The 15,955-nt window shown below is 37.2% G+C and overlaps 1 protein-coding gene across 1 annotated transcript; it reads left to right on the plus strand.

Annotated features, from left to right (window-relative positions):
- Nucleotides 1–466: 466 nt before the first annotated feature.
- LOC141300041 (dynein axonemal assembly factor 8) lies at nt 467–15,882 on the plus strand. The gene is made up of 29 exons (XM_073830377.1): nt 467–535; nt 740–835; nt 956–1,111; nt 1,197–1,287; nt 1,370–1,502; nt 2,057–2,287; nt 2,511–2,777; nt 2,853–2,976; nt 3,457–3,648; nt 3,738–3,890; nt 4,036–4,221; nt 4,304–4,417; nt 5,319–5,463; nt 5,539–5,809; nt 6,257–6,339; nt 6,425–6,579; nt 6,694–6,820; nt 7,522–7,647; nt 7,730–7,897; nt 8,808–9,101; nt 9,199–9,262; nt 9,346–9,377; nt 9,452–9,621; nt 11,868–12,060; nt 12,143–12,237; nt 12,312–12,406; nt 12,554–12,853; nt 12,947–13,016; nt 15,679–15,882. The coding sequence occupies exons 1-29, from the start codon at nt 467–469 to the stop codon at nt 15,748–15,750; spliced, it is 4,272 nt and encodes a 1,423-aa protein (XP_073686478.1). The 3' UTR covers nt 15,751–15,882.
- Nucleotides 15,883–15,955: the final 73 nt, after the last annotated feature.

Consider the following 15,955-nt stretch of genomic DNA (forward strand, 5'->3'; position numbering starts at 1 on the left):
ATGTTTTCTCAAAAGTTTATCAAAAGGGTCATATAGATCAGTCACAACAATTATGAGAAACAGTCGTGTTTTTAAATGTAATTGTCACACAATCATTGACGTTTATTTCACTTTTCAAGTTATATATAACTACCTAATAAACCCTATAATGTATTTTCATAATTCAACAAAAAACAAAACAAAAACAATATTTGTTCGTTTTAAATACTACTACTTCTACTACTAATAAAAATATTTTACAGTACTACTCGATTAGCAAGTTTCGCGTCAGAACATCTACGTGACAAACCGATACAAACAGCACGGCGTCAACAAAGCTGTGTCTGCAGCTCGTGCGGTCGCCATGACAACTACAGTTTTGCTAGTTGGCGTCTAAACGTCAGACCGCATTTAGAGTCAACATGCAGCTGTTGTTTACTACAGTATTTTGAGGATAAAAATACGCACCTGCCAAATACATTCAGAAATGCAGAGGAATTTGCATCTCGCCGACATTATATCCAACACACCATCCCTGGACTCTGATCTGTCATCAGTAAGTTCAAAATACTGCGTTTTCTGACGATAACTTCTTCACAGGTGTCTTTTTACCGTTATATAACAGTGTTTATAATTGTAATGATTATTTTTGACCACGTCAGTGAGATCCAAGTGAGTTACGATATCTCACAAGCTTAGCAACAAATACTGGTGGAATTACTAAAATAAACACTGCTGAACTTCACATTTCACCCTACAGTCAGACAATGAGGGAGAGATGTCTGTTCTTCAGCAAGCACCAGTGATTCATTTGACAAAAGGAAGCAGCATGAACCTGGAGTGTCCAAAAGTCGAGGTGTGTGTGTGTGTGTGTGTGTGTGTGTGTGTGTGTGTGTGTGTGTGTGATCACAATGTCTTAGCATCTACTCAAATCTGTATCACAGAGATTCACTTCCTGGACTAATAATGGCCAAAATATGACTTTAATCCTCAGCTTCCTGTGGGTCACAAAACAGATGAATCACTGAATGAAAAAGTACCCGATAAAACAGAGGGCAATGTGCCTTTGCAACAAACAGCAAACATGACTAATTGGACAGAGTCCCTGTTCTGTCCTGTTTTAACACTGACAGTAAGTCAGTAAGGTTATGTAGTATTTAATCACAATTTTAAACTAGAGCTATTCAGTAAAGCTATGTAACAAATTATCTCAACAGCCTCTTGATACCTGGGATCTTGACCAAGTCCTTCAGACTCTACGGCAACACAAACCTCTTGTCAAGCCAATTCAATCTGATAAACTCAAAGGTTGGATTGCGGACACTGTTTTATTCATTTACGCTGCATATATTTGAGATGAACGTAAGAGGAAAACATTTTTTTGGTACAGGCAATGACAGGGAAATGAATGAAAATGATTTAATGAAGCAGCTGGTTGTATTTTGTAAGGAGAAAGTAAATGAGATGGAAATAAAGACACATGTTTCTTCTGCGAAAACCAATATACAAGAATCATCCCTCAGGTACAGTCATGTACCTGATCTCTATTACTATTATGACGGTCACTTACATTTGGATTACATTTAAAAGTTTGGGGTCAGTCTATTTTTGTGGTATTAATGTATTTATTTGAAAGAAATTAATACTTTTATTCACTTTTTACTCATCAAAGAATCCTAAAAAAATATCACGGTTTCCACAAAAATATTATGCAGCAGTAACAAGTATTTTAACTGATAATAATAATAATTAAAAAAAAGGTTTCTTGAGCATTAATGGTTTCTGACAGATCATGTGACACTGAAGACTGAAGTAATGATGTTGAAAATTCAGCTTTTGATCACAGAAATAAATTAAATTTTAAAGCATATTTAAATATAACAGTTTAAATTGCAATAATATTTCACAATATCACAGTTTTACTGTATTTTTGATTAAATATATGCAGCTTTGGTGAGCATAGGAGATTTCTTTCAAAAACATTTAAATTTAAACCCCAAACTTTTAAATAGTAGTGTGTATTCTTACATTTACAAATACTGTTCTGCAGGTTAAACGTGTTTGTAACTTTTCCCAGATGTACTGAGAGACAGATGAATAAAACAGACTTTAAAGAGATATCAGCACAATTACAACACAATCAAGATTCTCCTACCATATATATTGATTTGCGCAACAATGCATTTCAAACAAACCAATCTCACGTTAGCCAGAGTAACAGTGTCGTAAATACTGCAGACCCGGAGAAGGAAATGAGCGCCATTAAGAAGAAGCCTAACACAAATGCAAAAGCAATTGGACAGAAAAGGTAAGATATCACGTTAATAACATCTATGCAAACATATAATATTAATTAGAAATTCACACATTTTAAATATATGCTAAAAACCTTGTTTTATACATTACAAACTCAATAATCTGGAAAAAATACATTTATATTCGAAATAATGAATGGCTGATGAAATATAGTCACCTTTAAAAGCCATCACATCTTATAACCTCTGTTATAATGTGTTTATTTTTATTTCTAGGGAATTTTATGGCAAGAGTTTATTACTCCGAAACACGAGACAGCCAGATAAAAGTATGTTAGAGATGTCTGGGAGCTGGAGGAGTCCACAAGATTTTGCTGAGGCTAGGCAGAAAAACTCTTCAGGGAGAAGTATAAAGGAAAACCAGCTTCATAATTCTGAAACTAGCTGCAATAAACCTGGTGTTCAGTGTCCTCCTGTGAAACATGACCAACATAAACAGAGTACTCCATCTTCTCACATTCCAGCTGCTCAAAACAAGCAAAGGTACAGAGTATTCTTACACTTTCTTCACTCACAGTAACATGCATAACTTAATGTAAAAATTGTATGACTATATAGAGAGCAACGCAGTCATAAAATCAGATGGGAGGAGGATCTGAAGTTCTTGCAAGCATTCAGACCTCAATATTCTGGTAATAACTGTGAGGGAGCTGCTGAGAGGACTGGTATTCTTTATGAGCCTGTGAGTTATTAACTGGTTATCTATAGTAATAATTTGTGACCCTGGACCACAAAACCAGTCTTAAGCTCGGTTAAAAATACATTGTATGGGTCAAAATGATCGATTTTTGTTTTAAGCCAAAAATCATCAGGATATTAAGTAAAAATCATGTTCCATGAAAATATTTTATACATTTCCTACTAATATAAAACTTATTTTTTTTCTTAGTAATATGCATTGCTAAGAACTGTATTTGGACAACTTTAAAGGTGATTTTTTTTTTTTTTTTTTTGCACCCTCAGATTTCAGATTTTCAAATAGTTGTATCTCAGCCAAAAATTGTCCTATCCTAACAGTCCATACATAAATGAAAAGCTCATTTATTCAGCTTTCGGGTGATTTAGATGAAAAATGATCCTTATGATTAGTTTTGTGGTCCAGGGTCACATTTGAATACTGTTCTCATATTTACAGTAACACTGTTGTACTCACTTCCCTTAGGAAGCATCCTACCTTCCTTCTGTGAGCACTCTCCCTCCAGATTTACAGATGAAGGACTGTTTGCTTCTGACTGTGTCCTTATCCAGTCCTGGGATGGTGGCTGGAAGAATGCAGAGAAAAACACAGACAATGGATTCAGCCTTGATCAAATCACATGTTTACAATGCACTTATTGCATGGTTCATGTCTTTGGTGTGTCTATCATTTTGTACAGAAAAAGCAGTGAGAAATATTTGACATTTTATGCTACATGTCATTTTTTGTTACCTGCTCTGTGACAGGCTGATCCCAAAACCTGTGAGAGAAAAAGTAACAAGCTTGATGCCCCTTTCTGGGTAGCTGGGCTGCAGCAGTTTTATAAGGAAGATGGCTTGGCCTTGTACATCTGTGCCATGTCTCTTGAGGATGGACGAACTGGCTGTAAAAAATCCAGGGTGAGTCCTACTCCTTGGCATATTTATTATTAAATATTTGTCTAATTTAATAATGCTTTCAGCTAGTGAAAGTGGCTTGTGCAGATTTCCCACTAAAAAGCCCGGAAAGTTTATTTAGGAATATCTTTGCTCATAGATGAGGAAGGGGGATAGCGATGAGAGCATGTTTTACAGAAGAGTTTGCAAGTTCTTTGCTCAGACGCCATTGAAGACTGTTGCATTTTGGGTACCTCAGCTTAAACATTTGTTGGAGGAACAAGCGTATCCTTGCCATGTCCACTTGCCTTCATCGTACCTGGACTGCTTCATCTCTGTCAACCCAAATCGAGAGGTCTTATATGGTTTATGAATCCTTTATGTTTATTGTAATTGAGAGCTTTTTTAACCTAAACCTTTAAAGCACTTTGTTTCAGGCTGTTGAAAAGATCTTCAGTATGACCCCAGGTTTCTATTGGCAAACTCTGGAAACAGACAACCAAAAATGTCAAAGCACAGAAGCCAAAATATCCCAAGATTGTCATACTGAGGTGAAAGACTTTTGTAAATGGCATTATATCTTTTCTTTTTGTGTTGAGACTATATGGCTTTATATAACATTACTGATGTCTCCTACTGAAATATGTAGTAGAAAACCCATGAAAGATTTACGTTATTTAAAAATTCCACATCGTTTTATACATATTTTGGACTATGGGGGTGCCATTATTTTGATATTGCAAAATGCTGCACTCTGTGAGCTACTGTCGGTACCTGTTGATATTTTTACCGCAACACAGTTTAAAAAATAAAATACTGATATGATGCCACATTTTGCAGCTTTTGGTTGTAATTTTCAGTCAAAGGGCAACAAGAGGAGCAATGTAAGTCTTCATTGCTTTCCTAGCAATAAGAAGAGGAGAAAAGATTGGGAAGGTGCCTGTGGACGAATAAAACTTCCTAAAGACCCACGTCTTTGTTCTCTCCACTTTAGCCCTGATGCCTTTGAGGCTTTTAATAGACCACATCTACTGAAAGATCTCACAAACGGCAGAGAAAAGAAACGCTAGATGCCATCCTGGCAGGATGTTAACATGCCGATGCTTGTCATGACGCCACAGCCACTGAAGGAGTTTCCCAGCATGGATTTCACTCGATATCCACCACCACCTATAAGCTTTTTCAGTAGCTGTGGTCATCACATCAGCATTTTATTTTCCGTGTTGTGTTATGGTAAAAATATCAACAGCTCACTGATTGCAACCATTTGACATCATCGAAATTCCAAGTCCAAAATATGTATAAAACAATGTTTTTTTTTTTATAATGTAAACCTTTAATGGGTTTTCTACTACATATTTCAGTAAGAGAAATTATTTACATTATACTAAGCCATACAAGTCTTAATACCCGGGTTCACTTAAAGGTTTTTATTTATTTATTTTTTTTCAGACAGCACTTGTTCTGATAGACAGGGCATTGTTTCTTAACCCACTGGCAATGCATCACACACTTGAGCTTATGTGGAGATCAAGTCTAGATGTATGTGGTATCCGCTTCCTCTATCCACCCCAAGAGCTGCTGACGCACTTTGCAGGTACATATAATCTCCTACCATAATTACACAACATGTATACAAATTGCATGGGTTAATACATATCCTGTCTTCTAGTCGGCAAGTCAGTTATGCATGAAGGGGAACATTCTCATCAGCCAATGCTCATCATGGCTTTCCGGGGTCCTCACGCTAACTCAGTGTGGCAGGAGATCACAGGGCCATCAGACCCCCAGCTGGCAAGGCGGACAGATCCAGCATCCATCAACGCCCTGTACCGTCACAGTCAAGACCAGCCCCTGATCTACTCACCCCGTCTTGCCAGTCTTGTACATCTGGGGCTCTGCTTGTTGTTTGGTGGCAGAATAGAAAAAAACACCATGTCAATGTTAGTATTCCTATACTTTGTCAATGTCATTGTTTACTCACCCTCATCCAAACTTGTATGATTGTCTTTATGTGATACAACAATGTTACCCTTGTGTTGTTCCAAACCCGTAAGACCTTCGTTCATCTTCAGAAAACAAATTAAGATATTTTTGATGAAATCTGAGAGATTTTTGCCTGCAACAAAACAACTACCAGAAAGGTAGTACATGAAAATATGAGGGTGAGTAATTAATGACATTAATTTTTGAATAAACTATTCCTTTAACATTAATCAAATGATTACATCAAATAGTTTGACGTTCAAGTCATTTAAAAGATTCTTCAAAATGTTCGCAACTTATTTCGTGTTTCATAGAAAAAAAGTTATACAAGTTTGGAACAGCGTGAGTTTTCCAATTTTTTTGGTGAACTATTTCTTTGAACTACCTGCTGACTCTATTAACAGGATCCAGGACTCTGGTGACAGAGAAGTGAAATGTTCCCATGTTCTGACCTCTTCTCCTGCAACTTTATGTGCCACAGTAAAAGGTGAATAGAGAATAAAAGCTGTGTTATTATAAAAGTGTCTAACATCTAATAAGTCAAACTTTTTCCCTCTTTTGCCCCCATACAGCAGATATATTTCTCCTAGTGTCTCCTGTGGTTGGACCACGTTGTTACAGCTATATACTATCTGCATGTGCAAAAACAGGCTTCAGTCTGTTGGGACTTCAAAGAGTGCAGATCTCCAAGAAACAAGCTCAACCTTTAGGACTCACCACAAAGCAGGTGAATAAACCCAACAGTGAGTCTGTACAGAGATATATTGAAACTGAGAGCAGGACACTACCATGACATTGATGCTGATTGCGTTTGTCTGGAAATGCTGTCTGTCTCTGTTAGGTAGCAGCGTTCTGTCACGCTCCCACAGTGTTTCTGGCTGGAGAACAGGTTGAGCTGTCCTCTCATTGCCTGGTGCTGCTCATGAGGAGAGAAAATGCAGTTAAGCACTGCTCCAGACTGCCGATAGGTAAAGCATCTGGATAGCATAGATATACTGTATCTGAAGCTGTACAAAAGTGCTCCAAGCAATAAAGGATTAGTTCACTTCCACTATAAAAAATTCCTGATAATTTACTCACCCCCATGTCATCCAATATGTTCATGTCTTTCTTTCCTCAGTCAAAAAGAACTTAAGGATTTTTGAGGAAAACATTCCAGGATTTTTCTTCATATAGTGGACTTCAATAGGAGCCAATGGGTTGAAGATCCTAATTGCAGTTTCAATGCAGCTTCAAAGGGCTCTACACGATACCAGCCGATGAAAAAAGTGTCTTATCTAGCGAAACAAGCAGTCATTTTTATAAAAAAACTGAAATATATGAATTTTTAACCACAAATGCTTGTCTTGCTCTGGCTTGAACTCACGCATTACGTAGTCATGCTTGCGTGATGTCGGAGGAAATACCGACCCAATGTTTACAAAGCAATCATGCAAATTACCAATGGGTTTTCTATATAAGAACCTTATCCCTTGGCTGGGATCATGTAGAGCCATTTGAAGCTGCAATTTGGACCTTCAACCTAGCCACAATTGAAGTCCACTACATGGAGAAAAATCTGACTCGACCGAAGAAAGACATGAACATCTTGGATGAGTAAATTATCAGTACATTTTTATTCTGGAAGTGAACTAATCCTTCAGGTGTCCTGTGTCTTTTGCTGATAAAGGTTTGATGAATGAGCTTGCTGCACAAGGCCTTGTTGGATCGATCCGTTCAAGATTTACAGATGTTCTGGATCCACATATCTGCTTTCACACTGTACCCTATTCTAAAAACCACCACAATATTCTGGGTATGTACATTAGTTTGCATTTTTATGATTTGTCCACTTACCATCTGAGTATTTTTGACATTGCCAAAATGTCCTCCTACAGGTGGGTTGATGTGGACAGTGCCAAAGTGTAGCCACATGGTCTTGTCCAAACACACATATCCCTCATGTCCAGATGCAGAGCAGGTGGTGGTTCTCACTGTGACGGGTCAAAACATTGTGGAAAAAGAAATGGACTTTCTTCATAAGGTTCTCAGGGGAGATCCAGCAGGTACATGACATCTACCTAAAACAGAGGTGTACAATCCTGCTCCCAGAGTGCAACCTTCCGAGTTTAGCTCTAAATGAACTAATCAAGGCCTTCAGGATTACTAGAAACAGCCAGGCAGGTGTATTAGACCTGAACTTTTCAGGAAAGTGGCCCTCCAGGAACAGGATTGACACATTCCTGACCTAAAACATGAAATACAGTTGAGGTCAAAAGTTTACACCTTCCTTTCAGACTTTGCAAAATGTTAATTATCATACAAAATGCATGATATTGTTTATTTAGTTCTGACCTGAATAAGATATTTCACATAAAAGATGTTTACATATAGTCCACAAGAGAAAATAATAGCTGAATTTATAAAAATTACCTCGTTCAGAAGTTTACATCGCCTTGAGCTTTTTGAATTTGAAGATCAGGGTAAATGTAACTTATTTTGTCTTCTGGGAAACACGTAAGTATCTTCTGTAGCCTCTGAAGGGCAGTACTAAATGAAAAAATATGATATTTAGGCAACATAAGAAAAATGTCAAACAAGGGACTCATGACCGACTTATCACTAAACAAAAAACACAGCTGTGGATCATTCAGCTAACAACACAGTATTAAGAATCAAAGGGGATGTAAACTTTTGAACTGGGTAATTTTTATAAATTCAACTATTATTTTCTCTTGTGGACTATATGTAAACATCTTTTATGTGAAATATCTTATTCAGGTCAGAACTAAATAAACAATACCATGCATTTTGTATGATCCCTCTTATTTTGGTAAAATAATGAACATTTTCCAGATTCTGGGGATGTAAACGTTTGACCTAAACTGTACTTTTACAAATGTATGTACCTATATACTTGGTTGAGTAAATCACCACAAGTTACAAAACCAAATCTACCTTGTCTTGTACAAACAGGACAAGAGGGATTTGAGCTGCTGGCACTAAAGTGGGAGCCCAAGCTGTCTGAGCGACAGGCACAGGAATTGAGTCCGTTTGAGATCGGAGAAAAAGAGTGGCACAGCAGTATGCAGAGCTTGACATCCACTCCTGCCCTGGTCTTGGCTCTGAGAAGGGTGAGGGCATTTTTCACCCTACGTAGACTTTTACCACAAAACTACCCAGGAAACCTTCATATATTGATGTCCCCAACACCTGAGACAGCTTTCAGACAGACCTGCCTCTTCTTCTCCGAGGCAGAATTGGTCCCAGGTGAGAATTCAAGTAGATAATACCAGTTTTGGAAGGATGATCCTTTTACTTTTGTGTCAAAAGCAGTTTGCTTAATCTGAAATCCCTTCATCTTCAGATCACACCAGTCGTCCATCATTGAAATTCTTACCGCCTCATCACATTGACTCTCCTCCTGGTATGTACAAAACCAAGCCAAAATATATTTCCCTCCCTATGCGCTCTGGGAGCTGACTGTCAATTTCCGACAACCCTTAGGTCTCAGAAGTCAGTCGCTTTACACTTACTTGACAGTGGGTAAGTGATGTCTTCTCAGAACATGTTCTTTTTTGAGGCCTTTTCTCTTAACTTCCTTCCTCTGTACTCTACAGGCCCAGAGCCACTTTTGACTCTAGCTCTGTTCAAGCCTGGAGCCTGGAGCCACCGCTTTGGTAAAATTCTTACCGCAGTCAAACAGAGCGGATATACTCTAGTGGGCTTACGCGTGCTTCTGCTGGACTCGAGCATGGCAAATACACTGATTCATCCACCAGAGCAGCAGGTCACTTCCTCTTTTTAAATATTCTAAAAAGAACAAATAATCACATTCTAGACCTTGTGTAAAAGAAGTACATTTTAGCATAATTTTAGTTAGGGATAGTTCACCCAACAATGAAAATTCTGTCATTAATTACTCACCCTCTTGTTGTTCCAAACCCATAAGACCTTCGTTCATCTTTGGAACACAAATGAAAATATATTATATTTTATATTAATATATTTTTTAAGAAATCCGAGAGCTTTCTGTCTTTTGTGAATGGGTGAAAGAAATTGTTGAATAGGCCTAATGTATTTTTTTGCACACAAAAAGTATTCTTATCGCTTCATAAAATTAAGATTGAACCGCTGATGTCACATGGACCATTTTAATGATGTCCTTACTACCGTTCTGGGCCTTGAACGCAACTTGAACAGTTGCGTTGGTGTCTATGCAGAGTCCAAAATATCTTAATTTGTGTTCTGAAGATGAATGAAGGTCTTTGGAACAAGGGTGAGTAATTAATGACAGAATTCTCATTTTTGGGTGAACTATCCCTTTAAGTGCAAACAATGTAATTTTTCGGAAACTTAATTACATGTTAATTGTAATTAAGTGAAAACATGTTATAGTAAAAATAAGACACATTAGCTTAATTCTAGAGTAATTTTTGACCCACTTTTATCATAACTTCTGTCTGTCTTGGAAATAATTGTACTGCCAAATGTACTGGCAAACGTTTATGGTAAACCAAAATACACTATAAAGTAATTTTTGTAAACTCTTGTACTTTAGTTGACACATCAAAATAAATATATACTTCTTTAAAATTTACTTTAAAGTAAAACTTCTTAATTTCACATTACAAAGTGCATTTTTTTTAAGTTTACTCAGTGTACTCTCTTTAAATACACTTAAGTGCTCTTTCATTTCAAAGGAAAGGGGGTGAGTGAGGCCAAGTATGGTGACCCATACAAGGAATTTGTGCTCTGCATTTAACCCATCCAAGTGCACACACACAGTAGTGAACACACACACACCGTGAACACACACCCGGAGCAGTGGGCAGCCATTGCTGCGGCGCCCGGGGAGCAGTTGGGGGATCGGATCGGTGCCTTGCTCAAGGGACTCACCTCAGTCGTGGTATTGAGGGTGGAGAGAGTGCTGTACATTCACTCCCCCCACCTACAATCCCTGCCGGACCTGAGACTCGAACCTGCAACCTTTGGGTTACAAGTCCGAATCTCTAACCATTAGGCCACGGCTGCCCCCGTGGCCTAATGGTTAGATCATTAGTAGTATATCAACTCCAAGTTAGTTTTAAGTATACTTTTTAATATTTACAGTACACTACAACAGTGCATTCAATACAACAGTGCACTTATATATATATATATAAAAAAAAATTATAATATATAATATATACTACCAGTAAAAAGTTTTTGGACAATAAGAGTTTTAATGTTTTTTTTTTTAAAGAAGTCTCTATTGCTCACCAAGCCTGCATTTATTTGATCTGAAAAACAGCAAAAGCAGTAATATTGTGAAACATTTTTACTATTTAAAATAACTGTTTTCTATATTTTCAAATGTAACTTATTCTTCTTATCAAAGCTCAATTTTCACCATCATTAATTTAAACGTCAGTGTCACTTATGACACTGATCTTTCAGAAATCATTCTAATATGCTGATTTGCTGCTCAATAAACATTTTTTATTAGTATTATTATCAATATTTAACAGGTGAGTACATTTCTTGTAACATACACTATATTATTAAAAAGCTTGAAGTCAGTATAATTTTCTACAAGAAATGATATAAATAAATGTTTTTTTTATTTAGCAAGGCTTTAAATTGATCAAAAATGATGATAAAGACATTTATGTTACAAAAAGATTTCCATTTCAGATAAATTCTGTTCTTCTGAACTTTCTATTCATCAAAGAAACCTGAAAAAATTCTACTCAGCTGTTTTCAACAATTTTTTCGAGCAGCAAATCAGAATATTAAAATGATTTCTGAAGGATCATGTGACTGGAGTAATGGTGCTAAAAAAATCAGCTTTGAAATTACAGGAATAAATGATCGTTTTAAATATATTTAAATAAAAAACTGTAAAAATGTTTCAAAACTTTACTCTGTACTTTGGATCCTCTAACTGGCTTGGTGAGCAGAAGAGACTTCTTTATAAAAAAAAAAAAAAAAAAAAAAAAAAACCTTACTGTCCAAAACCTTTTGACAAGTAGCGTATTTTTATATAATATCTAGGATTCTGTTGAGGAGCTGGAGTTGCAGTACTTGAGATCGGGCCCCTCGCTGGCTTTGGGTTTACTGAGAGTGAATGCAGTACAGAGGCTGTTGGAGCTGATGGGCCCTGAGGATCCCGTTGAAGCCCGTTCTATAGATCAGACACTATGGAGGGCGCAGTATGGCTCTGACAGGCTGCGCAATGGCATCTATGGTCAGCACTGGTCTGAGAAAAATAATCAAATGTTAAGAATCTGGCCAAAGCTTATTGACATTATGTGTACGCTCTTGTATAGGATCTCCATCTTATCGAAAGGCTGTAGAAGACATAAAACTGGTATTTCCAGAGGGAATTTTTTGCAGTGAAACTTCAGTTATGAGACATGAGCAGGTACTTTAACTCGTCTTTCTTTCCCCTAAATGCATGTTAAACTGGTGTTAAACATCTCTTCTGTCTTATTTCAGATATCCTGCTTGCATTCAGATCCAGAGGCTAGTTTGGACCGTGAACAGCTGCACACCTTTAGAAAAAATAATTCTTTAGGATTCGATCAAGGCAAGGCATTCTTCCACTTCCTCACCCCTTTATCAACACATCAGAAAACTCAGCCAACGACACAAACATAAACCAAAACTTGTTGATGTTTTACTAGCTGCGATCGACCTTTGTAATGAGGATGGGAAGCGTTGTTATTTATTTGTGTTTTGGTGCCAGTAGGGCCTTTGGTCCGCAGTGCTCTTTGTCAGACCACCTGCCTGCTGATACCATCCAACCTCCTGCGGCAGAACCAGCCTCCTCTGTATTCAGAGCTCCTGCAGCGGCTGCTTAGGACAGGCTGCCACCTGGTGGCAGGAAAGCTCTCCACACCAGATGAGAAACAAAGGCAACACATATCTGAGTTACTGAGGTCCTCTGCTGGTGAAGCAATTCTACCCGAGGGGCCTTGCCTTATCATTGCTTTGCAAGCAGACAATGCCATCACGTGTTTTAACATAATTCTTGAGAGGTACAAGCTGAGCTGAAATAGAAAGTAAAAGGTTATAGGAGTCAAGAGTATAAACTATATGTAACTCATTTCGGTGTTTTTCCTTTTCTGTAGGATTTGCAGGGAGAGACCTGACTTTAAAAGAGTTACAATGAAACTTCTTTACCCAAACTCTGAAAGTGCGGTAAGTCAACAATAACATTTATCTTACACTCTTACAAAAAGGTTGCAAAATGATGTTTCAAACATTTTAATCTAATCTAATCTAAAGTAGGGCTGTCACTAACAATTTTTTCTGTAAAAGAGAAATCTGTCGATTATTCGGACGATTAATCGAGTAGTCCGATTATTCTAATTACATTTTTTATAGTAATAAAAATAGACTTAACCGAACAATAGCCTTTAAAATGACTTAAAATACATAAATAATAGCAATGAGGCAATAATGAATAGTTCAAAGAAAGTATCAAAAGCAAGTAATGATATGGGTTTATCAACAAAACTGTGAAAATACATAATGTATTATAAAGAATAGGGCTAATGTATATTACCAATGGCCTGACAATAGTTTTTATACTTTACTGCATGATTGTTTAATATTGACAAAACAACATTTAATTCTAATGTCCACTTCATCTTTAATATTTGGACATTTCTTTATGACAGAAATGCTACAGCCACTGTAATTTCTTGAAATTTGTGGACATTAAAACATATAAACTAAGAACAAGGGTTTAAACTTATATTTTAACTTGCAGTATATAGTCAAGGTAGCATATAGAGAAAGTATTCTCCTGTGTTTAAGTAAGTTTATAAAGGATTTACTTTACAAACCTGATGAAATGGCACATGTTGCATTCCCAAATTAACATTATAATAATTCCAAACTCAACAATACGCAGAGATGGCGTTTGAGATGCTCCACACGTGTGAACAATATGCTTTATTATGATTTTTAAATGGGTTTAATACATCATGCAGCAATGTAAAAAGGTCTAATAATGCGTTTCATGGATTCTCATCCATGAAATGCACCACTTCCGGTATTTTGCCGGTTAATCGATACAAGGGTTATTTTTTATTTTTTTTTAAATTGAGTACTTGAATTGAATTGAGGAACTAATCTAAAGAACCTTCTTCCACTATAAAAATAAACTTTTGTGTAATGAAAAGTTTCTATGGTATTTTAAGTGTTAAAGAGGTTTTTCTTTTCTAAGGGTGTGTTCACACTTGTCATGTTTGGTTCAATTAAAACAAACTTTGGTGCGATTGCTCTGTTAAAGGAACACTCCACTTTTTTTGGAAATAGGCTCATTCTCCAACTCCCCCCCGAGTTAATAAGATGATTTTTACCGATTTGAAATCCATTCAGCCGTTCTCCTGTTCTGGCGATATCACTTTTAGCTTAGCTTAGCATAGATCATTGAATCCTATTAGACCAATAGCATCGCGTTCAAAAATGACCAACGAGTTTCCATATTTGTTGTATTTAAAACTTGACTCTTCTGTAGTTATATCGTGTACTAAGACCGGCGGAAATGTAAAGCTGCGAGTTTCTAGGCTGTTAAGATTAGGAACTACACTTCCATTCCGGCGTAATAGTCAAGGAAGTTTGCTGCCGTAATATGACCGAAGCAGGCGGAGTATTATCAGAAATGAATTCCCAGCTAGTTTAGCATTTGCACATGTGCTGATTGGTATTACTGCTCCTGCTTCAGCCTTATTACGGCAGCAAACTTCCTTGACTATTACGCCGGAATGGGAGGGTAGTTCCTAATCTTATCAGCTTAGAAAATTGAAGCTTTGCATTTCTTAGTACACGATATAACTACAGAAGAGTCAAGTTTTAAATAGGACAAATATGGAAACTCGTTGGTCATTTTTGAACGCGATGCTATTGGTCTAATAGGATTGAATGATCTATGCTAAGCTATGCTAAAAGTGATATCGCCAGAACAGGAGAACAGCTGAATGGATTTCAAAACGGGAAAAATCAACTTATTAACTCGGGAGGAGTTGGAGAATGAGCCTAATTCCAAAAAAAGTGGAGTGTTCCTTTAATGCAGTTCATTTGATTAAGTGTGAACGCTGCCATCCGAACCCTGCTGCGCAACAAACAAGCGGACCAAGACCGCTAATAAGATGTGTCTTGAGGTGTGTTCACACTTTTCAAGTTTGGTTTGATTAAAACGAACTCTGGTGTAATTGCTCTGTTAGTGCTCTGTTGAACCCCGGTGTGCGCCAAACAAGCGGACCGAGACCACTAAAAAGATGGGTCTTGGGGTGTGTTCACACTTGTCATGTTTGGTTCGATTAAAACGAACTCTGGTGTAATTGCTCTGTTAGTGCGGTTCATTTAAGTAAGTGTGAACGCTGCCATCTGATCCCTGGTGTGCACTAAACAAGCGGACCGATACCACTAAAAACATGGATCTCGGTCCACTTCCAAACAAACTCTGGTGTGGTATGAATGCGACACGGACCAAATTCTTCTAAACGAACCAAAAAACAGGAAGTAATAACAAGATGTGACGCGATGCAACATGATTTCACGAAGGGAACAAGCAATGTATCCAAAACAAAATGAGCAGAGGGCAAACGTGGAGTAACTAAGAGGGGAAAGTGCCTTTTATGAGCTCTTTGTTTTGAAGTGTTCGGTGAGTTCCGTCACAAAATATACGTCATTTAAACTGACCAATCAGGTTGTGAATGTATCACTATGCCTTTAGGTTCAGTATCTTTAGGTTCTCTGTCAAAAATGCCAGTGTGAATGCTAAGTGAACCAAACAAACCCAACTACAAGTGTAAACACACCCTAAATGTACTTTACTTTTCTGTGTCTGCAGGCAGTGAAATTGCTGCGTTACCTGTTTGATGATCTCTGTCTGGACAGTCATCACCATGTAGCACCATCATAACTAGGAGTTATTCCATAATAGGTATCTAGTGCTAAATATTTAGCTTTCTACATTTTGACATGAATGTGATTACATACTCTACATTACTGGCATGTGAAATGCAAAGATGTCTTAATCTTACTAGCATATTGATTCAAGAACAGTCTCCTTAATTAAATTGTAACTTGCACAAAAGAACAAAATGTTGTTAGTCTGCTCTGTAACT

The sequence above is a fragment of the Garra rufa genome, chromosome 1, assembly GCF_049309525.1.
Source record: "Garra rufa chromosome 1, GarRuf1.0, whole genome shotgun sequence".
In the NCBI taxonomy this organism is placed as follows: Eukaryota; Metazoa; Chordata; class Actinopteri; order Cypriniformes; family Cyprinidae; genus Garra; species Garra rufa.

Bases quoted from the DNA above. Each gene is read 5' to 3' on its own strand.
- LOC141300041 (XM_073830377.1), top strand. From the start codon at position 467: ATGCAGAGGAATTTGCATCTCGCCGACATTATATCCAACACACCATCC. The intron at 3,649-3,737 runs GTGTGTCTATCA...GCTCTGTGACAG, and splicing joins TTGCATGGTTCATGTCTTTG to GCTGATCCCAAAACCTGTGA. The intron at 6,821-7,521 runs GTAAAGCATCTG...TTGCTGATAAAG, and splicing joins CTGCTCCAGACTGCCGATAG to GTTTGATGAATGAGCTTGCT.